The sequence below is a fragment of the Doryrhamphus excisus genome, chromosome 10 (assembly GCF_030265055.1).
Source record: "Doryrhamphus excisus isolate RoL2022-K1 chromosome 10, RoL_Dexc_1.0, whole genome shotgun sequence".
NCBI classification, from domain to species: domain Eukaryota; kingdom Metazoa; phylum Chordata; class Actinopteri; order Syngnathiformes; family Syngnathidae; genus Doryrhamphus; species Doryrhamphus excisus.
The window spans coordinates 4,256,387-4,281,423 of record NC_080475.1 but is presented as its reverse complement, the minus strand read 5'-3'; the positions used below and the strand labels follow the sequence as shown (position 1 = coordinate 4,281,423).

General features: G+C 42.0%; 2 protein-coding genes and 1 long non-coding RNA gene across 4 annotated transcripts; 1 reads left to right on the top strand and 2 right to left on the bottom strand.

Annotated features, from left to right (window-relative positions):
* Positions 1-5,819: 5,819 nt before the first annotated feature.
* Positions 5,820-8,841, bottom strand: LOC131137065 (protein FAM8A1-like). 2 transcript variants are annotated; one of them, XM_058084588.1, is made up of 5 exons: positions 8,366-8,841; positions 8,098-8,221; positions 7,899-8,022; positions 7,553-7,692; positions 5,820-7,185 (listed from the first exon to the last, which is right to left on the bottom strand). In XM_058084588.1, exons 1-5 carry the CDS (start codon positions 8,802-8,804, stop codon positions 7,041-7,043), a joined length of 972 nt encoding a protein of 323 aa, XP_057940571.1. In that variant the 5' UTR covers positions 8,805-8,841; the 3' UTR covers positions 5,820-7,040. The 2 variants fall into 2 exon arrangements, with proteins under 2 accessions (XP_057940571.1, XP_057940572.1); XM_058084589.1 differs by having other exon boundaries at positions 8,098-8,218.
* LOC131137069 (uncharacterized) lies at positions 7,854-24,431 on the top strand. Its single transcript, XR_009131842.1, has 5 exons — positions 7,854-8,194; positions 8,400-9,162; positions 10,740-11,879; positions 21,367-21,457; positions 24,286-24,431. It is a non-coding gene; the product is annotated as an uncharacterized LOC131137069 (long non-coding RNA).
* On the bottom strand, positions 10,004-10,775 carry fabp4b (fatty acid binding protein 4b). Its single transcript, XM_058084591.1, has 4 exons — positions 10,604-10,775; positions 10,332-10,507; positions 10,168-10,269; positions 10,004-10,100 (listed from the first exon to the last, which is right to left on the bottom strand). The coding sequence occupies exons 1-4, from the start codon at positions 10,674-10,676 to the stop codon at positions 10,047-10,049; spliced, it is 405 nt and encodes a 134-aa protein (XP_057940574.1). The 5' UTR covers positions 10,677-10,775; the 3' UTR covers positions 10,004-10,046.
* Positions 24,432-25,037: the final 606 nt, after the last annotated feature.

Below are 25,037 nucleotides of genomic sequence, written 5' to 3'. Positions count from 1 at the left end.
GCAGCTCCACAGTCTCCGGTCCCCGTTAAGAAAGATGGCTGGAGCAATGTGGCCGCGGCTCAATGGCGGGGAAGCATGACACGCTGAAAGAGCCTATTGAGACCGGGACTCGGTTCATGACCCGAGTACATTGGAAATACTCAGTGTTATGGTTCGGTTGGATTAAAGTAACAATGTGTATTTTACTGTATAGCATTTCCATGGCGACCCTAGATGACCTAGTGTAGTGGTTTGGCGGACCAGCCAGGACACCAGTATTTGTTTACTCTTTAATGCCTGGACTTGTTTGTTGACCTGCAGGTGTGTACAGCATGCGCTTTAGTCATTAGTTCCTTAGTAACTACTCTAAATGTACAATATGGGCTTTAGTCATTAGTTCCTTAGTAACTACTCTAAATGTACAATATGGGCTTTAGTCATTAGTTCCTTGGTAACTACTCTAAATGTACAGTATGCGCTTTAGTCATTAATTCCTTGGTAACTACTCTAAATGTACAGTATGCGCTTTAGTCATTAGTTCCTTGGTAACTACTCCAAATGTACAGCATGCGCTTTAGTCATTAGTTCCTTAGTAACTACTCTAAATGTACAGTATGCGCTTTAGGCATTAGTTCCTTGGTAACCACTCTAAATGTACACTATGTGCTTTAGTCATTAGTTTGTTGGTAACTACTCTAAATGTACAGTGTGTGATTTAGTCATTAGTTCCTTGGTAACTACTCTAAATGTACAGCGTGTGCTTTAGTCATTAGTTCCTTGGTAACTACTCTAAATGTACAGCATGTGCTTTAGTCATTAGTTCCTTGGTAACTACTCTAAATGTACAGTATGTGATTTAGTCATTAGTTCCTTGGTAACTACTCTAAATGTACAGTATGTGATTTAGTCATTAGTTCCTTGGTAACTACTCTAAATGTACAGTATGTGCTTTAGTCATGAGTTCCTTGGTAACTACTCTAAATATACAGTATGTACTTTAATCATTAGTTCCTTGGTAACCACTCTAAATGTACACTATGTGCTTTAGTCATTAGTTTGTTGGTAACTACTCTAAATGTACAGTGTGTGATTTAGTCATTAGTTCCTTGGTAACTACTCAAAATGTACAGCGTGTGATTTAGTCATTAGTTCCTTGGTAACTACTCTAAATGTACAGCGTGTGCTTTAGTCATTAGTTCCTTGGTAACTACTCTAAATGTACAGCATGTGCTTTAGTCATTAGTTCCTTGGTAACTACTCTAAATGTACAGTATGTGATTTAGTCATTAGTTCCTTGGTAACTACTCTAAATGTACAGTATGTGATTTAGTCATTAGTTCCTTGGTAACTACTCTAAATGTACAGTATGTGCTTTAGTCATTAGTTCCTTGGTAACTACTCTAAATATACAGTATGTACTTTAATCATTAGTTCCTTGGTAACCACTCTAAATGTACACTATGTGCTTTAGTCATTAGTTTGTTGGTAACTACTCTAAATGTACAGTATGGGCTTTAGTCATTAGTTCCTTGGTAACTACTCTAAATGTACAGTGTGTGATTTAGTCATTAGTTCGTTGGTAACTACTCTAAATGTACAGTATGTGCTTTAGTCATTAGTTCGTTGGTAACTACTCTAAATATACATTATGTACTTTAATCATTAGTTCCTTGGTCACCACTCTAAATGTACACTATGTGCTTTAGTCATTAGTTTGTTGGTAACTACTCTAAATGTACAGTATGCGCTTTCGGCATTAGTTCCTTGGTAACTACTCTAAATGTACAGTATGTGCTTTAGTCATTAGTTCCTTGGTAACTACTCTAAATGTACAGTATGTGCTTTAGTCATTAGTTCCTTAGTAAAAATGATCATACCTACTGCTTCCGGGTCTGTAGCTGACTGGAAGACATTTGGCAGAGCTTTAAGATGTGTAGCGAAGCCTGCTTTTTACAAGCATGTGAAATAGTGGGTGTATACATGGGGGTCATATCCATGAGGCTCTAACCAGGCTCTAAGTACACATGTTACTGTTAGCACGTCATTACAAAGTCTATTTGCATAATAGGAGTCCTTAAATACTCAAGGCCATTTGAGGCCATGATGATGCAGACCAACCCTTGGCTTGTTGTTTTAGATGCAAAAACAAGTTTGGAAATGTTTTCTTTTAGCCGTGACTCTTTTTCCTTGTCAGCAGCCAAGAGCGTGATGTGAGTCATAGCAACTTTAGAGTGACAAAGAATCAACTATTTACTTTTCTAAAGAAATCCGGAAAAAATATCTTCAATGAGTAGCCGACAGTGAAATGCTGTGTTTTTCCAATGTAGGCCAGAATGAAACGCACATTTCCTGTGTGGAAGCCAAATTCATTAGAACAAAACAGTTTTCTTCCTGACTGAGTCCGAGTGCCAAGACTCTTTTTCATTCAGCTCAAAATAGAAAGTCGGTGCTTACGCACGTCTCCACAACATAGTTTAGGCAATGCTGGAGTGGCGGGAGTGATTTGTGGGGGTGGAGAAAGCGCCTCTGAGGAGAACCAAAAGTATCTAGAAAATGCCATCAGAGCTCAGCGTGTAACCGCTTTGCAAATGGTTTGTTTCATCAGCGCTTCCACAGCTTGGGCAACTCCCCTTGGAATAACAATAACGGGGCTGCGTTCAAAGCATGTACATGTAAAAGACTGATTTACATTGCGTGTCATGTCGGAGTGCCTCGTGTGGATGTTCCTAGGAGGAACCCGACCATCACTGACCTCTCCTACCAGTTCACAACAGCAGATATTTATCATATTTTCTAATAAGTTATCATTATAAATTAAAATGTAGCAAGCTATCTGATATATCTTCTTGTATATTCAAATATGTAAACCTTCTTCTGCAGTTGTTTTAAACAGAATTTTATTGCTGTAAATATGAATATCAGGACTGTCAATCGATTAAAATATTTGATTGTGATTAATCACAATTTGTCCAGTTAACTCGCGATTAATTGCATTTAATTCCAGATAGAAATACATTCTTACTTGGGCTGGCAATCGATTAAATTTTTTGATTGTGATTAATTGCATTTTGTTCATAGTTAACTCACAATTAATTGCATTTAATCGCAGATGGAAATAAATTTTTATGTGGACTGACAATTGATTAAAATATCTGATCGCGATTAATCACATTTGTTCATAGTTAACTCATAATTAATTGCATTTAATCGCAGATGGAAATACATTTTTATGTGGGCTGCCAATCAATTAAAATATCTGATCATGATTAATCACATTTGTTCATAGTTAACTCATAATTAATCGCATTTAATCGCAGATTGAAATAAATTTTTAAGTTTTTATTTATAATAAGTAGGAGAAATCTCTTTGTGGTAAACAATTTGATGTACAACTACAACAATAATTACATCAAATTTTATGTAAAAGGATATGACTTTGGGAACTATGGGCCATTATTTAAAACAATACAGTCAGCAAACATATTTTTGTGTTATTATTTTTTTTATTATTAGAATATTAGCTCTTAAACTTGCCCACAAACGTTCAGCTCAAAATAAGATTTGTTTATAAATATTGATTCATATGTCTCATTTTTTTCTATTTTTCATTTAAGTATTACAACAAATAATAATGATAATAAAAATAATAACATAATTTTTGTATTATTCTCAGTAGTAGTAATTAAATTTAAATCATTATATAATAATAATAATAATAATAATAATAATAATAATAATAATAATAATAATAATAATAATAATAATAATAATAATAATAATAATAATAATAATAATAATAATAATAATAATAACAATAATATATATTTTGGACCGAAACGCTTAGCTACTGTATGTCTATTTTCCCACATCCAGTAGCAAGGTCGTAAAAGTGAGAGGGAGTTGAACATCCCCCTCAGACACACTAAAATCCGCCCCCACGGTTGTCAAGAGAAGGCTCTTGGTCCAAATCTACATCACACCAAATAAAGAATACTAAAAAAAAAAAAAAGGTTAAATCCAAAAGGTTATTTACTACCCACACTCCCATTATAATCATACGTCACCCATCCTGGGTTTTGTGCTCGCCTCGTATCTATTTTTGTAACAGCAGCGGCTCTGCTTGCCTGCGAGTGCGCCTCTGAAAATGTACTTTATTCATGTCATGATAACACTCATGTATTCACTCGCCTAGAAATGAGTTCATTCATAATGGATCGGCTGTGGCTGCGTATTGTGAAAAGTACACCGTTGATGTGAATTGTGGTTTGGAAGCGCCACAGACAAAGACACAAGCAAGATAGCGCCTGTGATCAATTCACCGAGCCTAAAAACATGGCTTTATTCAAGCGTGTGTGCGAATAATGGATGGCAAATGGGACAAGTGTAGTGGTACGGTACAATCAAAAGAAGAACTCTAATCAATGAATAATAACTCATTTTCACATTAAATGTCCTTTTCGCATCATGTGATCTTTCACTACCTATTGTGCATGATTGGCATTCTGGATGATGAATGCTAGATGCTGGTTATTAAATGCTACGAGCTGGATCCTTGATCCTCCATATTTGATGCTTAATGCTAGGTGCTAAATGATGGAACCTTGATGCTTGATTCTGGATGTTGAATGCTACAAACTGGATCCTTGATGGTGGATGCTTGATGCTTAATGCTAGGTGCTAGATGATAGCTTGATACCGGATGCTAGATGCTTAATGCTAGCTGCTACATGATGGAACCTTGATGCTTGATTCTGGATGTTGAATGCTACAAGCTGGATCCTTGATGGTGGATGCTTGTGATGGTGGATGCTTGATGCTAGGTGCTAGGTGCTTAATGCTCGGTGCTAGATGATAGCTTGATACTGGATGTTTGATGCTTAATGCTAGCTGCTAGATGATGGAACCATGATGCTTGATTCTGGATGTTGAATGCTACAAGCTGGATCCTTGATGGTGGATGTTTGATGCTTGATGCCTGATGCTTGATGCTAGGTGCTAGATGACAGCTTGATACCGGATGCTAGCTGCTAGATGATGGAACTTTGATGCTTGATTCTGGATGTTGACTGCTACAAGCTGGATCCTTGATGGTGAATGCTTGATACTAGGTGCTAAATGATAGCTTGATACCGGATGCTAGATGCTTAACGCTAGGTGCTAGATGATGGAACTTTGATGCTCACATCATTCCGATTTAATAAAAATACACGTTATCTTGCATAGCAAAACAGTAGGATGTTTAATCTGATTAATCTGATTAATCTGATTTCAAATATTTACCTAAAAGCCCCCATTGTGTGTTTGGTCTACAAAAGCAAATAACCGCCAGGATTATTTCTAATTCTAAAGTGGCTGTAGACAACCCCCTTTTGTTATTAACTCCCAAAAAATTGCATCAACATGGTATCACGAGTGGCTTGAATCCATCAGCTTCATCTACCTCTGCATGCACTTGAAAGCGCAGGTTGTGCTAATCTTGTGCTAACCTAAAATAAGTCATGTGATGATTGCTGCAGTCATCTCCTCCTCTATGGGTCCGTACCACGACTGCTGGCATTGTTGTTATGTAATTTAATGTAATTTAATGTTTAATGTAATTATACATGAATCACTGCTAATGGAAAGCTATGGCGCTTTGTTAACTCGGAGAGAGATTTATTGCACAGTTAGGTCTGTCATAAATTGGAACGATGAGCCCCCCCCCCCTTCTCTAAAATCTCTCCCCTGCACCTAGTAGTTACTGCATGTCTCGTCAGTACACTAGAGGGAGCCAAACTCACAATGATGTCATCACTTTTACAGCTGTCTTCATAGCTAGAAAGCAAATAAACTCAAGTTAATGAATTATGGTGACTTTAATAATAATAGTTCAGGTTTACTTCCTCTGAAACCCATGGGTGTATCATTGCCCTGAGGAACACCACAATTTCTTTTTATACATAATCGTAGAATCTGCTTAAAAAGTACCCAGAACAGAAAATAACAGGAAATCTGATCCCAAAAAAAAATCAATACTTTATTACTGTTCAGCAACCCATATTGCATTAAAGAATTAAGCAACATTCATCTTAATGGCAGATATTAATCATGCACATTTGGACAGCAGGGAATTGCACAGAAGTGTATTTTATGATAAATTAATAGCCTTTTTGTACAGGAAAAACAACCAACACTATTATGTCCAAGCTTTGAAATTAGGGGGAAATATGTTTTTGAGTCCTGATATAAAATTTTAAGTTTTAAATTCATGGATGCACCATATACAGTGGAACCTCTGTAAGTAGTTTTTTTTTACACGGGTGTGATCCTTAGAAAGAATATAGGTCACTAACTGGAGGACCGCGGCCTGAGTACGGACCTAGACACCGTCTTATACGGACCTGCACTTTTAATTAATTTTAAACTCATTAGATTACTGAGGTGCATGAAAGACGCAAATAATTGCATCACGACTTTGTCATTACTGTTTTACAGTATTTTATTATTTTAATAAAAGTGTGGTTAACTTATTTTTACACTTAAAATATCACTTATACAGTTAATGGTTATATGATTAAATTGCATTTCCAAAGGGAAAAAATTGTTGAGTTTGACCGGAATCCCGAGGCTCCACTGTAGTGGATATTAGCGCTTTAGCTTTTCACTCAACTGCCTATTCATTTGTCTTAGGATCACACCACAACATGCTGACTTAAAGGAGAGTGGGTTCAGGCTGTCAATATACTGAATTAATCAAACTGTACAGTACTAGAGCACCTGAAACGTTAGCCTAAGTCCCCCCCAAGGCTCAACATTTCACACTAGTCATACAAAGATACATACTGAGGCTATAATATTTTTAAAAAATACATAGATTAGCCACTTAAATACTGCGTGAAAGATCACATTCACCCGTGATCTCTAAACAGCATTTAAAAAGAGGTCAATTGTGTCTTTATGAAAAGAGCAGATGTCATTGTCAAGAGACAGGAACTTGGCACAGAGACACATGCAGACCAACCCCACATGAACCGCGTTAACCTACGGCTGGACCAGACTTAAGTTCTGAATACTGGTCCGGGTCATCTGACCCTGGAGCGCTTCACAACAATGGTGCCGGCGACCATGTCGTAGACAGTCCTGTTGTGCTGGAAGAAGAGGAGCGTGATGAAAGCTGGGAAGAAGAACGCGATCGAAAAGTTCTTGCTCAGGGCTCGGACTGTTGACCTGTCAGGGAAGAGAGAGAGAGAGAGAGAGAAGCGATGTTAGGAGAGTTGGACAACACTCAACCGGGTTCTTCTAAGCACAGACGATGAATAGCTATAAAAATCGATTAGTCAACTGATTTGAATTGTATTGGCTTTTTTTTAGAAACAATACAGCCGATAATACAGATACAGCAGTAATGGAATCTAATTGGCATGGATCACATGGCAGCCTCGTCTGAAAAATGCAATCTCAAGCAAACCCAGCCATCATCATCATCGTCGTCGTCAATATCATTTACAGCAGGATCTTGAACACTACTAATAATTTTACCCGCCATCAAGAACGTTTAGTCAAATGGTACAAACAATGCAAATATTCCACTCACGCAGAGAAAGAGACATTAGTCGCCGGCACGACAAGGACCCGGTTCGGCTGCACCAGAACCGATGAGTCACATGTCACAACTCGGAGTCCGATAATGAACTTTCCTGGAGTGGCTCCTCCCGGTCCCCAAATACACACAATCTGCAAGGAAGTAACAGCGTGTGATTAACATGGAGATCAGCAATAGCAAAATACTATCACTTGTTAGATTTGGGCTAAGATTGTTATTTTTTTGTCAGTCTTATTTAAAACAATTCTTGTACAAATATTGCGGTGGTGATAATTTGACCCTGTAATTGATTATTTCTATTTATGGGAAAAGCATTTCCGTCGCCATGACGCCTCACCTCGTAACAACACACTAATATTGGGTACACCAGAGCAACCAGCATCATTTTCTGCAGCTCCTCCATCGACGTTTCCTCGTCTATTTCCTCCACGATAAAATGCATGGCAAACTTGGACACGTCCCTGGGAGAGTGGGGGGGGACACAACCGTCAATCATCTTTACATGCACACATCATAGGCAATGAAATGACGCTCACTTGATTCCACTCATATGCATAACACTGAGGATTATGGCCGCTTTGATGAAAAACAGTATGAAGAAATCCACAACTTCAGCCAGGAGTCTTTGGAGAGGTGAGGGAATTGTGTACTCTCGACCTGCTGAGTAGAGACAAAAAGTTTCTTTAATGATTAGCTGACAGGGCTTACTTCAAGGGCACCAGGCCTATAAAGGAATGTATAGATCTAGGAGTGTTTAATGGTTATACTGCTTATAATAAGACGCTAATGTCTCTGTTATTTTACCTGGTCTCCGTGCATTTCCATTATCTTGCTGTAGCTGCTGGGGCTGAGTCGGCACTGCAGCCGCGCCCGCGGCGTCACCTGCGCGGCTGCTCGGCGAACCAGAGGCGTAAGCATAGGGCGACAACGGAACACCAAACGGACCGGTGGACAAATTGTGATAGGTGGAATCGAGACGTGCCGTCGACGTGCCGTTAACCGACTGCAAAACACACGGGTAGGACATGGCTGACGCCGCCAGCCAGCTCTGCCATGTCACATAGCCGGTGTAGTACTGGCACATCCACGTCTGTAACTTCTCGCAGTACTCCGCAGTGGTGCAGCTTTTAGGTACGTCTTCGTGTTCTCTTTTCTCTGTTTCTTCATCTACGAGTCGTTTAAGCCCATTACAAAAAGCTTTACTCTTATCGGATTCCATGTTTGTGTTTTCCTCGTCCGCCATGTTGGATGTGGGTGGGTGACGTCATTTTGGAATATTACACGAGCAGGAGAGTACTTTTTTTTAACTGTCTGCCATAAAGTTGATTTGTATGGTTAATTCAACGATGTTTTACCTTTAAAAAATAAAACATATAGACAGGACTAAGTTGATGTTTTAATAGATTACCCCGGACCAAACATTCAGTGTCCACCCCTATTCACACAGAACATGGTACGGTCCAACACTATTAGCAAAGCTAGCGTCTCCGCTTGTCACTACGCAATCTCTCGATCACGTAATCGGTGCCGCGCATGTGCGACAATTACGTCACTTCCTTCAGCAAATTTTTACTACAGTTTCTGCGACGTCACGCGCTGTGGTAGGTTTTTTTTTTATTAGTCGTATGAACATAGATTGTCAATAACCACACTTTATATATGTACCAGTTATTTTATTAGTGACCATTAAAAGTTCGTTAGCATATTTCAACTAATTACCATATGAACCACAAATTTAGAAGTTCAAGAGCTGAGTCGTATGTCAACATCGCCGCCATATTGGGCTGTATGTAAATGAATACAAGTCAGTCACAAGTTTTGTTTATACGTTCGCAAGCGCACTCAAATACTTGGGAAACAGGCACCATCTTAGGGTTTTATTTAGTATCAGTTTAGGCCTATGAAGGACATTTTGTTCTAAAGACATACCAAGACATGTATGCAGTCTAGCACACCAGCACCCCACCACCCTAAAGAGGCTTAATTAGGACAAATTACATGCACTTGCTTTACTTCCAGTCTGTGCATCCAAGACAAGAGGCCTATAGCAGGTTGTGGGGGTCACGGTTTTGACCCCCCCCACCACCACCCCAAGCAGGGATTTGGCTTGCACCGCCTGATATGACATGTTGCACCGCTTGGACAGAACAAAAGACCATTGTCAAATAAAACAATCTTGCCAGTTTAGTGAGACTTCAGCCTGACCCAAGGTTGCTTGCTAGTGCATGAAAAGCCCAAAAAAAATCCCCATCTTGGATTGGCAACTATCCAAATCAGTTTCTAAGACCTAAATTCCTTTTCAGCAAGCCTTGGAAACCAATTCTTACAAAGAGACCATTCACACGGCTGAAGAATTATACGCACTTGCTGACAGTTTGTTCTCTTGTCCATCTAAAGTATAAAGCCATGACATTTCAGCCCAAAAAATGCAAACTCCACATATTGCAGTTTAGATTTTATTGGGTTTTTTTTGCAACACTTTAGTTTAAGCTTCCTTCTCATAGGTCCTCACTGCAACAACATCATCCATGATGCATTTCTGTGGAGACAGGGTTTATGATAGTTAATTGCAACTTGTTAAAAATCCATCAAAAAAATCAACTTACAGCTGTTAGTTTGCCCTCCAGAATCTCTCGCTCCAGCGTTGTAGTCTTTCCATCCCAGGTCTGTTTCTGCACAAGTTTGCCATTCTCAACAGTGATGATAGTCTGAGGACAATAAGGAGCAGTTATACAAAATGATGCATTCAAATAAATCCGAACAAACACACCTTGGTTTTTCGGTCATCCGCCGTTGTCTCATCAAATTCCTCATTGAGCTTGAATTTGATTTCAGTGGTCTTGAAAGTACTTTGAGACTTCATTGTGACGAGGCCAGAATCATCCACGCTGATCACCAAGTTGGGCTTAGCCATGTTGCCCATCTGCCGCGTTGCAAAGCCGACCCCTTTATGCGCAATTAGTCCCAATTAGCATCACCTCATTCATTGCGAGTGTGTTCTCTAATGGTGCTAGCTTGTAGCAATGGTTTATTTATACTTACCAATTGCTTTCATGTAGTCGTCAAAGTTCTCGCTGGCGGTCAGCTTCCAGGTTCCGACAAACTGCTCAACCATGATGATGATGATGATGATAAAGTTTGCGGCTTTAAAACAGCTATAACGCTTCCTTCCGCGTAGGATGAAGACGAGAGGAAAGACTATCACACGGCGGAAATGTCATATTTGAAGCCCGGTGGAGCGCGTGGTTGATGCCGAGACAGCCAATCAGGCGCGGGACCTGCTGTTGCCATGGGGACGGTAGGACCAAGGGGCGGGTCTTCAAATCAAATTCTGGTGTGTGGGTGACAAGTGGAAAATGGGAACCCAATCCCCTTCTAACATTTAAACAAACACAATTCTATTTAATTTTAATAATATTATTTAGATGTACGGTTATAATTCTATATTATAATTGTTTACATTTACAAATTATAATTTAGCGAAATTAATTCACATTTTAATGTATTCATTTCGTTAACCACGTACTTACAGCGAAAAATGTATAGTCATGTTCTCTCAGCACCTTTTACGCCTTGACAGTTTTTGACCACTAGATGGCGTAAGAGAAGCGTATGAGACCCTGAAGGATTTCATTAGGGTCCAATTCCTGATTTTTCATGTTAAATGCTGGAAAAACATCTTCAATGAACACAGTTCTAATTTAAACAGTGCAATGCTAGATGTAATTAATATATTTTATTCATTTATTTTATTAAAGCCACACTAAATAAATAGTTAACTAGCATTATAATTAGTTTAGTTACATTTTGCATTCATTCATTCATTCATTTTCTACCGCTTATCCTCAAGAGGATCGCATGGGTGCTGGAGCCTATCCCAGCTGTCTTGGGGCAAGAGGCGGGGTAAAAACCTAGACTGGTGGCCATGCAGCCAATCACAGGGCACATATAGACAAACAACCATTCACACTCACATTCATACCTATGGACAATTTGGACTCGCCAATTAACCTAGCATGTTTTTGGAATTTTAACCATCATTCCCAATCCTTATATGAAACATGAACACATATTTCTTTCCCTTTTCTGTGCATTATAGTTATAGTGCATTATAATTAAGTTAATATGAGCTAGCTAACAACTGACTTCATATAATGTTTTTGAAATGTGTGAGGAAACCGGAGTACCTGGAGAAAACCCACACCAGCACGAAGAGAGCATGCAAACTCCACACAGAGATGGCCTCGAGGGGAATTGAACTCGGGTTTCCCAGCTGTGAGGCCAGTGTGCTAACCACTTGGTCACCGTGCAGCCACACGTGAGTGTTTTGTTTTATCAAATTATTCATGATTGCTTGTTTATGACATCTGCATTCTGTTTTGATTATCTTCTGTTTCTATGAGATTGATTTAGTTGATCATTTTGCTGATATTCTTCCGGTTATGTGGCTGTAAAGCAAGTGTATATTGATGTAGCGGTTACCATAGCAACATACTAGTGGCCATTTTTTTGTAGAAACTAATCGGATTAAATTGATTTTACCAAGCAGACAGTTTTGAAGAGAGATGTTCTGTCAAACTGGACAATACTTGGCGATGGTTGCCAGCTTTAAATATCTCTTAGCAGGACATCCCATGGATGATTGCAGCAGATGTTGCAGTCCTCATGCATAAAAGATTCCTCTGACAGCCGCTAATGATGTTATAGCTATAGAGGTAGTGCTGCGGAATGTCGTGTTGGGTCTTCATCCGCATTGCATCCAGGTGCCACCCAATGATCATGAACTCTTTCTGGCAGCCGAGGAGGAGTCCTCTCCTCCTGGGTTTCATCAACACTTCAAGCCCCATTGATGGGAGAACAGAGGCCGCGGACAAAAGCTGTATATACTGTACAAACACAGCTCTGAGCGGCAGCACACTGACTCATTCTTTGGTGTGTGTGAGAACGGAGGGGGACCCCCTTTCAGCTCCTTTGTGTTGGTGTCTGTCAACAGTGTAGTTGCAGGCCCAGTCCATTGTGGGGGCCAATGTTTCGTATTGACACAGGGCCTCGCTCAGCTTGTTCCCAGGGTCCAACCTGAGGATTCATGAATAATGGAGAGAAGATCCTCCTGGTCAAAGGGGAATTTGCAGGCTTTTTTTTTAAAGTTAAAATTGTAATCAAGCGACTGGTAATGTTGATTGTCAACTGTAATGAACGGTAGACAAGGCCATACGTCCATCCATCCATTTTCTATACCGTTTATCCTCATTAGGGTCACTGGAGCCTATCCCAGCTGACTTCCGGCAAGAAATATCCTGGACTGGTCACCAGCCAATCGCAGGACAGATGTAAACAAACATGCAGACTTTATACAGAGATGCCCAAGCGGAGATTCGAACCCACATCTTCCCTATCTCCAAACTGTGTGGCCAACATGCTATTATAAATTGGATTTAATTGCAAAATACTCAATAGATGGACACTTTCAATACAAAGTATGATGTTTTGCAACTGAAATAGTTCTTATTTGTGCTGCAAGATACTGTCAGTTTCATGTAATTTATACAAACACAACAAACACAAACTCATTTTTGCGGTATGGCTCTGAATGCAGCTATTGCCAAGCTCCTCCCCCTCCAAACCGCGACTGTTCAATCCTACGATTATGCTGCGTTCAAGACAACTCGGGGGAAAAGTGTATGCTTTTGTGTGCTGTGCTCCCAAGAAGCTAGTGTATGCTAATAGGGGTGGAGTTGAACCTGAATACAGTATTCGGAACTTTTTTTCTAATAATTAATTAAAACAAATAATTTTTGAAGTGTATTCGGGAACAATTAAAACATATCAGAAAGCTTCGTTTCTTCGCATCAGCCAATGAGTGACGGGTGTTCAGGAGTCGTGGGTGGAGCCAGAGCAGTCTGCCCGCCCCTCACGAGTAGCTGCTGCCGAGGAGGAGGAAGCTGAACTTAGTTAAAAAAAATAGCATATAAAACCCAGTTGAAGTGAAAGGTAGTATGTTTACAAAGCAAAATATAATAAAATAATAAAATGCTACTATCAGTAATAATGGAGTTTGAGTGGGATATTATTGTGTTGAGTTGCTATTTACTTCCGGTTGGGCGTACTCTGTTGGTTCTGTTAGCATTAGCTCGCTAACGCTAAGGCTGTTGAGATTGTAACGTTCACATTGGATTTAAACGGTTAAGTAAGTAGAATTTGGTACCTTTAAGTTGGTGGGGGGTTATGTTCACAATTATATTTTAGTAGTTTTTTGGTTCAGACCGATGTTTTTGTGATTTTATATATGTATATATATATATAAATATATACAGAATACGGGAAAAAATGGCGTGGGGAGTTCAGGATCAGCATTTTTTTTTACTTTAAGCCTTGGAAAAGAGATGCAATTGGGAGGTGCCACCAACAGGGGGCACCATTTCAGGTCTAAGCACCTGAGTGGTGTGTCCTTTCTGTTTTGGCTTTTTTTGTGACTGCTTCATGAACGGAGAACCAGAAGCCATGGTGGGCGCTGCTGTGTGTGTGTGTGTGTGTGAGACAGAGGTCAGAGTGGTGCCTCTTGCTTTGTATGCTTTGAGCTTTTTCATGCATCCAGCTTTGATCTTCTCTCTCATCCTTTCATCCTTCCACGCTCCCTGCGTCCCCCTCCACCCCCAGGCTCCCGGTCGTGGCACACCGATGTCGGGGCATGAGCGGGTTGAACGTAGCGGGGGTGGGATCCTTGCTTTTCACAGAGAAACTTCTTGTTCTGTCATTAAAAGTGAGAGGCCCCGGGGAGGGAGCCATGCCCAAGGCGCGACGCCACTGCTCGGGGGAGGCGGTTACGAGGGGATGCACCTACTGTACAGATCTCCGATTCTCTTTTTACGCTCCCTTAGATCCGCCTAACAGCGGGCTGGAATTCTTGTGTGAAAAACAAGCATGCAGCACAGCGCTTAGAGGGTGGCCTCGTGACCTCCACATGGGAAAGTAGGGCCTTCAGCTGCTAGTTATATAAAGCCTGCCGGAGTCATGACAATCCCTGATAAATCACTCAGGCCTCTTAATGTCTCTCGGCGTATCACGTGGGAAACAGTTATTTTCTACTTTTTTATTTTAATTTTGCTTTCAACCCTGGAAATAGACGGCTCCGACGTCACCGTGTGATGTTGATCATCTGAGTCGTCATGTGAAAAATGCGTGTCAGAAAGCGTCCTTTATGTTCCCAAAGCATGATAATCCTTACACATATGCCCCCCCCTCGCCCCACCACATACCCCCACCTGCTGAGGCCAGACTGGAAAACACAGATGCGAAAGCACAGAGCAGAAACCCTAATTGAAGATTAATTGGCTAGCGGGGGGGGCGCTTACCTTTGTTTAGACATGTGGTAAGTGTTAAGCCGTGACAAGCAACTCAACCATCTCAGCAGATGACCGCATTTAATATTTCATGACTCACTTTCAGAAGAGGGGCGCACAGGGGGGGGGGTTGTGTCCCTGTTTGCTGCCCTGCAGAATAATCAGTGCGCATTCGAGTCGATGACAGCAATGGTGCACGTCCGTGACACCCCTTGGTAGACGGGCAAGTGCTGTCTAATCTTTGCTGTCAAGTCCAATCATCTGGAAAGCCTCAACAATCGGCCGTAGATCGATGGGACAAGTGTAACGTTCAAATGTCTTTAATTTTTTAACACAGACAAGCCAAGAGCGGCGGACAACTGTTGGCGTAGTCTTCATTTTTTTTCTTTAGTCAGCATATACACGGTCACATGACTTCACTTGAATCCCTCATTGTACCACCACTGAGGTTGATTTTACAGCTTTCACTGTATTTTCTTGTGATGTGCGGCTCCATATTGACTTATCGCCACTTCCGATGCCAGTTCTTCACGCTCTAAATTTGATTCCCTAATCAAAGTATTGATACTTTTAATACTTAAGTCATTTGAGGTCATTGATGACACATCGTAAATGGAACCATGTCTGAATTGTGAATAAAGTTTTCATTTCTGTAGTCGAGGGGTGGGCAAATATTTTGACTTGTGGGCCGCATTGAGTTAACATAATTGTCCGGGGGTGGGGGTGGGGGGAGGGGGGCAGAACATATATTTAACACACACACATTTTATGCTCATAATTTTATCTGTAAAAGTGTTATACTATCAGCTGTATGTTCTCATGTCCTTTTTTTCAGGAGCACTTTAAAGATCAGACCACATCATTTTTTTTTACATTTTTTTTTAATTTTTTTGATTAAAAAAAAAATTTAAATAAAAAATGTTTTTTTTTATTTTTTTTTAATTATTAAAATTAATAAGCAATCCAACTTGCAAGTCATGTTGCCAGTTTATATGTTAAAGTTTAAATACTTAGAAAGCAACTAGTGGGCCGGATTCAAACGCTTGATGTGCCGTATGTGGCCCCCGGGCCATAGTTTGCCCACCCCTGCTGTAGTTGTTCTTACAAGGGAACAGCACTTTTTGGGCGGAATTTTTCCCATCATTCACAATCCTTATATGAAACACGAAGACATATTTCTTTCCCTTTTCTGTGCATTATAACACGAGAAAACCAGTTAATTTCAGCTAGCTTACAATGCTATCATCGGGATACATATTTCAACTATGAAGCCCTGACATGTAATCGTTGCAGTTATCTATTTTGATTTAAGACACGACCCAAACAGCAACACTTAAAATGTCTGCTCGAATTGGGATGGCTGTATCTTCCAGCACAAGACTTGTGTTCCAGTCCTCTGGTAAAAAAGAAAAATGCTGACGGCAAACGAGTATCGCTGTAGTTTGGTTAATATAGGAGTCAATTATGAGGTAATTTTAATTTTTTTTTTTGTGAGAGCTTTGGTGTCAAAACAGATATTTTCCATGATGTTCGTTGTTAGCTAGCTCATATTAACTTAACTATAATGCACAGAAAGGGAAAGAAATGTGTTCATGTTTCACATAAGGATTGATGGGTAAAATTCTAAAAAAAAAATTGCAGTTCCCCTTTAAGAGTATTTTTTATTGTTTTTTTTATTTTTTACTTAATTTTTATTGGTCATGTGCTGTACCGAAAAAAACAAAATGTTAGCGAAGGGCTGATGGAGCCGCGCTGCAGAACGGAGTTAAAGGAGCAAAGGCGGCTATGCTAACAGGCTCGCTGCAGCTCACTGGCACTTTGACTGCAGCAGAGAGTAATGGGGCTGGCAGGGCGGAATCAATTACTGGCCACAACAGATTTTTCCCACAGGATCGGAGCTTGGGAAAGCAGTACTTTACTGCAGTGCAGACAGCTGGCACGGAGCATGCACTGGGAAGGGAGCCGGCCCGCAAAGAAGACCCTTTTTTTTGCTGCTTTTTTTGGTGCTCCGCTAATATAATTAATCACATTTATAGATCAGACCTAAAACCCCGGCCTACAAGCGTCAACGAGTGGTGACCTTGATGGACTGCTCTGCTCTATAACGTACAATTTAAACACGCACACACCAGAGTCATTAGTTCATACGGCTGGTGGCGGTGAGGCTCCCCTTTTTAGAAATGAAGCTACATTTCAATTAAGACAACACACACACACACACACACACACACACATACACACACATGCATACAACACCATTGATATGCAAACAATGTTTTTCCTGCGGCGACACAATGTGTGGCCTTAAAAGTAGCTTGCTCTCTGTGCGAGCGGGGGGGGGGGGGGGCATCACGTGCTGTCTCCTGTTGCGCTTATTTGGAAAGCGGCCTTGTGATCTGCCATCCCTCCTTTGTGGACTCGCTGAGTTAAGTGTTAATGGGGAGCATAGTTGTAAACGCCATGGGCACGGTCATTTGTGAGGGGCTACTGAAGGAGCGTGCGCCATTGTGACGGAAAAGGATGAAGCAGACGGCGGCGGCGGGTGCGTTTTTTTTTACACCGCGACGACTTAGTGGGAACGGGACGTACTGTTTTCCTTCACCGACAAATGAAAATGTGGTCAGAAGTGCAAAAAAAATAATGATAATCAGTACTAGTTGGTGGGCGGTACGGTGGTTGAGTGGTTAGCGCACCTATTGTAACATTCATTCATTCATTTTCTACCGCTTTTCCTCACGAGGGTCGCGGGGGGTGCTGGAGCCTATCCCAGCTGTCTTCGGGCGAAAGGCGTGGTACACCCTGGACTGGTGGCCAGCCAATCACAGGGCACATATAGACAAACAACCATTCACACTCACATTCATACCGATGGACAATTTGGAGTCGCTAATTAGCTTAGCATGTTTTTGGAATGTGGGAGGAAAATGTGGGAGTTCCCGGAGAAAACCCACGCATGCACGGGGAGAACAGGCAAACTCCACACAGAGATGGCCGAGGGTGGAATCGAACCCTGGTCTCCTAGCTGTGCGCACGAACCACTCGTCCGCCGTGCCGCCCCCTATTGTAACATGTCCTCCTCCTATCACCAGCAACTATTTAGAAAGCTGCACATTTCTATGTGGCACAAACATCCATATTGACACTGGTTGATATTGTGGCGGCTGCATGGCGACCGAGTGGTTAGCGCGCAGGCCTCACAGCTAGGAGACCCGAGTTCAATCCCACCCTCGGCCATCTCTGTGTGGAGTTTGCATGTTCTGTGGGTTTTTTTCCAGGTACTCCGGTTTCCTCCCACATTCCAAAAACATGCTAGGTTAATTAGCGACTCCAAATTGTCCATAGGTATGAATGTGAGTGTGAATGGTTGTTTGTCTATATGTGCCCTGTGATTGACTGGCCACCAGTCCAGGGTGTAGAAATAAGCGGTAGAAAATGCATGGATGGAAGCAAATTTGACGTATTCTTAGCCAAAATGAAGCATCGTACTCTGGCTAAAACTCAACTCTGAATCCATGACATCACTTCCTGTCCATACATCCGGAAGTCATTCATTGAAAAAGTCTTATTTATGTTTTCAGTGGCTTATTTTCTCTGATTATATCTACAACATTGGGTAATAAAGGTGACAATGAGGTGTTATTTCATGTCTAGAGGGCTCTTTTTACTCTTTTAGACAGCTGGGATAGGCTCCAGCATGAATGAATGAATGGTATTGTGGGTCATTATATAGTATGGTTATCTGTATTGACTTTCCTGTGGCGACTGGATGGTACTTAGTGATGCATTCTTCTTCTTCTTCTTTTTAATGTCTAACTTTTTATACCTGCGCCCCGCCCCGCTATTAGCCTTGTTTTAGTTCTGAATTAATGTTTGGATATTGTATTTTAATGCATCGTTTACTCTGTTTTTACTCAACTGTATTTTTAGTTTTTTTTCTCTACTGTAAAGCATATTATTATATTATTATATTATTATATTATTATATTGTTATATTATTATATTATTATATTATTATATTATTATATTATTATATTATTATATTATTATATTATTATATTATTATATTATTATATTATTATATTATTATTATTATATTATTATTTAAACCATCAAAACGTTTCCTCCCACATTCCAAAAACATGCTAGGTTAATTGGCTATTTTAGACCATTTTCACTGATTGAACTACGGCTAAATAAACTGGTTGAGTGGTTGGCATGTTGGCCACAGTCAGGAGATCTGTTTTTACTCAACTCTATTTTTTTTTTCTCTACTGTAAAGCGTATTTGAGTACTCTGAAAATCTCTATACAAATAAAATGTATTATTATTAATGTATTATTACTATTATTACTTAAACCATCAAAATGTAGGCTCAAGTCATGATGCCAGCTTGTATGTTAAGTTTAAATGAAATACTTTGGAAAAAAACGGGCGGCCCGTATTCAAACAATTGTGTAGTAGTTTGCTTTATACATTCGGATTGATCCGCCCACCCCTTACCATTCCTAAAACTCCCACAGCGAGACATTTATTTTCAGAGACTTATCCACTTTTTAGCCGAAAAGTTGTGTTTTTGTGTTGTTTTATGTTGTCGTCCATATCAGCTTAGGATTGTGGTGATTGTTTATGTTGCGGGAGTGACTGACAATGTTGTGAAAACTGTGGCTCCTGTTGTCAGTTGACCAACATGAGAAGCGAGTGTTTAGAGAGAGAGACGCACAACAAAGAAACAAGGAAGTCCACACATCTTACCTATCCAAAAAGCACAAAAAGAATGGATGCCAACAAAGGCAGGAAAGTGAAGAATGAGATGTTGGAGGGGGGGTGGGGGGTACCATAGGAATGGGTCTCAGGCCTGGTCTTTTCCCTGCCCGATATAGCGCCTGGGTGCTGGCTGGAACCAGAGAGGGCAGCCAGGAAGCTGTGCTTCATAGGATAACATTGTTGTATGGGAGACGTTTCCCCTTTGTGGGGACCAGCTATTTACAACCAGCATGGGTGGCATTTGCTTTTTCTTACATAATACGCCATAGCTCAAGAGTGTCCGTATAAGAAAAGCACGCCGCTTCATCCACAGTCAGTCCACACACACACACAAGTTGCTGAATGACAGGTATAAGATATCAAAATGGCGCACACACAGGATGCAGGCACGGCTGCGAACGCCGCTGCTGCCGACAGCCTCAATGGTTGACATAGTAAATCAATCCTGATGGGAGGGCGGGTAGCACGGAGGCCAAGAATGGGGGGGCGGCGGCGGCGGTGTGGTGGGACTGAGCCAGGCCTCTGTCAGACACGCTCAGCCACTCGGCCGGCCGGAGAGAGGGGGACTGTCGACGGGTGGGAGAACACTCGCCGGGAAGCGCTCACACGGAGATTGAGTTACCACGGAATTAGATCAGGGCTGTGGGAAACGGCACCTCCTAAACACACTCGCACACTCTGGACCCCCCCCCCCCCCCCCCCCCCCCCCGCACACACACACACATAAACACACGCAGACGCACCGGCACACACTCTCGCGGGGGCCGCGCTCTTTGCACACTATAAAGGGTCACCAAGGGAAACCTAAGGGGAGACGGAGAAAGGCAGCTGGGCACACGCCAGTTTCACAACAAATGGCGGCTTATATCGCTTAGCTTCCTTGCGCCACAGCCGAGTTCACTGCTGGTCAACAGGCATTGTTGGGAATGCTTGGAAATCGAAAGAAAAAAAAAAAAAACACAGAATCCCAAAAGAGTCAAGTGGAGAAAATGCTTGGTTTCACCGTGAGGTGACATGTCAAGGATTCCGCTAATTGTGTTTAATGGGTCCAAGGAATTTTAGCGCTAATGTGAAGGACCTTGACAGTCAGGTGTGAGGAGAGAGCATAATGGACGCCACATGTCCGTTAGAGATGATGGCACTGTAGGCTGAGCTAGCGGAGATAATCCCATCCAAACATATATACTATACTCCTGTTCAGGAAAGGTCGGTGAAAGGTCACGGATGATTTAGAATCGGTGAACACGAATGGAGATGTCCAATCACAAGCTGACTTTTTGCAAAAGTATAAGGACACCCAACCATTACATTCATTCATTCATTTATTTTCTACCGCTTTTTCCTCACGAGGGTCGCGGGGGGTGCTGGAGCCTATCCCAGCTGTCTTCGGGCGTAAGGCGGGGTACACCCTGGACTGGTGGCCATCCAATCACAGGGCACACATAGACAAACAACCATTCACACTCACATTCATACCTATGGACAATTTGGAGTCGCCAATTAACCTAGCATGTTTTTGGAATGTGGGAGGAAACCGGAGTACCCGGAGAAAATCCACGCATGCACGGGGAGAACATGCAAACTCCACACAGAGATGCCCGAGGGTGGAATTGAACCCTGGTCTCCTAGCTGTGAGGTCTGTGCGCTAACCCCTAGACCACCGTGCCGCCAACCATTACATTATTATTTATTTTTTTGCAGGGCACATCTCTACCATCCTTTGTGGACATCCTTTCCCCAACATCTAACATCCTTAAAACAATCCAATATGGTGGCACCAAGCGGAAAGAACGTGAGTATTTGTTTTACTCCTTTTGACATTGAATGCCACATTTGTTGACTTTGTGACGCACAATTTGAGGGTGTGGTCATACTTGCTCACGTTGCAACAAAAACTACTCTCCTGCAGCGCTAAACCTAACACGTAACTTAAAACTGATATTTCCAAATGCGGACTGCACGGTGTTCGAGTGGTTAGCGTGCAGGCCTCGCAGCTAAAAGACACAAGTTCAATTCCACCCTCGGACATCTCTGTGTGGAGTTTGCATGTTCTCCCCGTGCATGCGTGGGTTTTCTCCGGGAACATGCCAGGTTAATTGGCTATTTTAGACAATTTTCACTGATCAAGACAAACTACGACTAAATAAACAGGCTGCACGGTGGTTGAGTGGTTGGTATGTTGGCCACAGTCAGGAGATCGGGAAGATCTGGGTTCGAATCTCCGCGAATCTCTGTCACGAATGAGTTAGTAAGTGTGTATTGTATGTATTGTGTTGAGGGCTGCACGGCGGTCGAGTGGTTAGCGCACAGCGAGGAGACCCGAGTTCAATTCCACACTCTGGCATTTCTGTGTGGAGTTTGCATGTTCTCCCCCGTGCATGCGTGGGTTTTCTCCGGGTACTCCGGTTTCCTCCCACATTCCAAAAACATGGTAGGTTAATTAGCGACTCCAAATTGTCCATAGGTATGAATGTGAGTGTGAATGGTTGTTTGTCTATATGTGCCCTGTGATTGGCTGGCCACCAGTCCAGGGTGTACCGAAAATAGCTGGGATAGGCTCCAACATACCCGCGACCCTCGTGAGGATAAGCGGTAGAAAATGAATGACTGAATGAATGTACCTAATAAGGCTGCATGGTGGTTAAGTGGTTGGCATGCAGACCTCGCAGCTAGGAGACCCGAGTTCGATTCCACCTTTGGTGTGGAGTTTGCATGTTCTCCCCGTGCATGCGTGGGTTTTCTCCGGGTATTCCGGTTTCCTCCCACTTTCCAATTGACGACTCCAAATTGTCCATAGGTATGAATGTGAGTGTGAATGGTTGTTTGTCTACGTATATGTGCCCTGTGATTGACTGTCCACCAGTCCAGGGTGTACCCCGCCTCTCGCCCAAAGACAGCTGGGATAGGCTCCAGCACCCACCGCGATCCTTGTGAGGATAAGCGGTAGAAAATTATCTAATGAATGAATGAATTTCCAAATGCCCACAAGGCATGCTGGGTAGTCCACCTGCAGCAACAATATGAACTATGAATAATAACATTATAACATTGGATATCAAGAATATGTCAACTCCTTGTTCCTTTTTTACATTCTTCTGACGACCTCCCCAACATATTTTGCAACCAATCAAAATGCGACAAACAAGGAAAAGTACCAGAGGCTACCCAGCATGCCTTGCGGAGGGAATACATGGGTGTTTTGCGGAGATAGATTGAATCATTCATCGACGGGCACGAGGAAGACATCCAAGCTGCAGGTCGTGATGATTTTGAGTGAAAGTGTGTGCTGACAGCAGGGTGCCAAAGAGGGGAGTGGACGTCACCCCCCCTCCCACTCCCACTCCATACATCAACAGGCTGAATGAAGCTTGTACACTGTATCTGTCACCGCCGTAGCCTGGCTGACGTTGAGGGAGCAGCGTAGCCGCCCGCAGTTGCTCCATCTCGTCTGCCGCTAACAACTGACTTGGTGGACGGAGCAGGGAGACAGCTGCTCCTCCACAAGCTAGGACAGCAGGAGGGTCATGCCACCCCAGCCCCCCCCCCCCCCCCCCCAACCAACCCCCCTACGGTGATGACCTTTACAGACATGTCAGTGCAATTTGATTTTATTTTTTATTTTTACATTTAGTAGTCACATGTTAGCAAACATTTTTATTCCGCTACATCTTCAGTTGGCAGACCAAACCTCCTGGTTCACGGAGGGCGATGTCTAGTTTGGACACTACAGCAGAGGGGCTGAGATTTAGCATTTTGTTTAGCGGTCCTTGAACGCATCACAGTTGTGTGTGAGATGACTGGCTACATTGTGACTCCGATTCATACAGTACATTTTATACTTTAAATAAGATTGTTTGTCTATATGTGCCCTGTGATTGGCTGGCAACCAGTCCAGGGTGTATATGTTGACAGCTGGGATAGGCTCCAGCGTACCCCCGCGACCCTAATAATGATAAGCGGCATAGAAAACGCATGTATGGAATAATTAATAAGGCATATTTAGGGTTTAAACTTGGACTGTGTGGTGTAAATGTACAATTGAAGAGTCACTTTTATTGCAAATGTTGATCTGAAATCTGAAATTTTCAGAACACCGCCGCAAAAAGCGAGGATTTCATTGGACAGTCTGTTTAACTGCCGTTGAAAATTATGTTTATGAGATAGTCCATGACTCACTCGTCATGCTAAACCTGTAGGACGGTGGCTTGGGCGGAATAAAGGAGCACCACTCGGGGTGACTCCATGTACACTTTTAAATATAAACATTAGCTCGGCGTGTATCAGTTACAAGTCAGAACACAGGCATTGAAAGCTACTGTGTTTTATATAGTCTGCCCTTTGACCCCGGCGCATTAGCGGGGTCACCATGTTCTCACCTTCACTAGACCACCCGTGTCCCCCGACCGGCGCTGGCTGAGTGACACACTTTCATGAGTCGACAGTGTACATAAGTCAGCGTGTATGTTTGTTCATGTCGCTCATAAGCAAAACCTCCGTCGGCGGGTCGCATGTAGCTCGAGCCTTTCAAAACATGGCTCCCTCTCGGTTCCCAGCCCCGTACGCTCTTGATTTGTGGATGAATGATTCCCTGGGAAGCTCAGTCCGCTGACCTGTTTGCAGTTTCCTAGGAGAGCGCCTCACTAAGGCCGCCTCGCTAATGTCGCCGGGCCTCCCGAAAGCGATTCAGCTCTGTTGCGGATCACACAGCTGACGGCGGACAATGAACAAATGAACAACACGCTCTGCTAATAGGCCGTGTGTCCTCCACAACAGCAAAGAGGGCTCTCCCACTGACGGCGGGCAGAAAGAGGGCTTCACGCCAGCAGGAACAGGCAGTGGGAATCAAACAAGGACCCTCAACCAACAGAGGGAAGTTCATGAACATGATGGCGTCCTTTGATGCAAGAGGAACAAACAAGGATTAAACATTTGGGGATCACATTTTGGTATCAAACCTATAAATACAGAGCCAGTATTGCTGATACGGACACTTTTTTAAAAAACATTTTTAATCATGTTCATAACCATAATGAAACATCGCCATCAAAAAATACATATTTTGATCAACAAATTTACAATAATTCAACAATATAGAAATACAACAATATCAGCAAAACAACTCAATTATTTCCCTTAATAAAAACAAAAACTGCCCTTCTGTATTCAAGAATACAGAATTATTTCCTGTAAACAATATGTAAATATAATATTGTCAACAATGCAACATCATGGACAACACAACAAAAAAGCTGAATAAATATGAAGAAATAAACATAAAAAAAACAGACCAAAAATAGCAAAAGTGTCAATCTGATACTGAGGGATGCATGCAGAAAAACATATGTAATTTTTGTTATAAAAATATTTATATT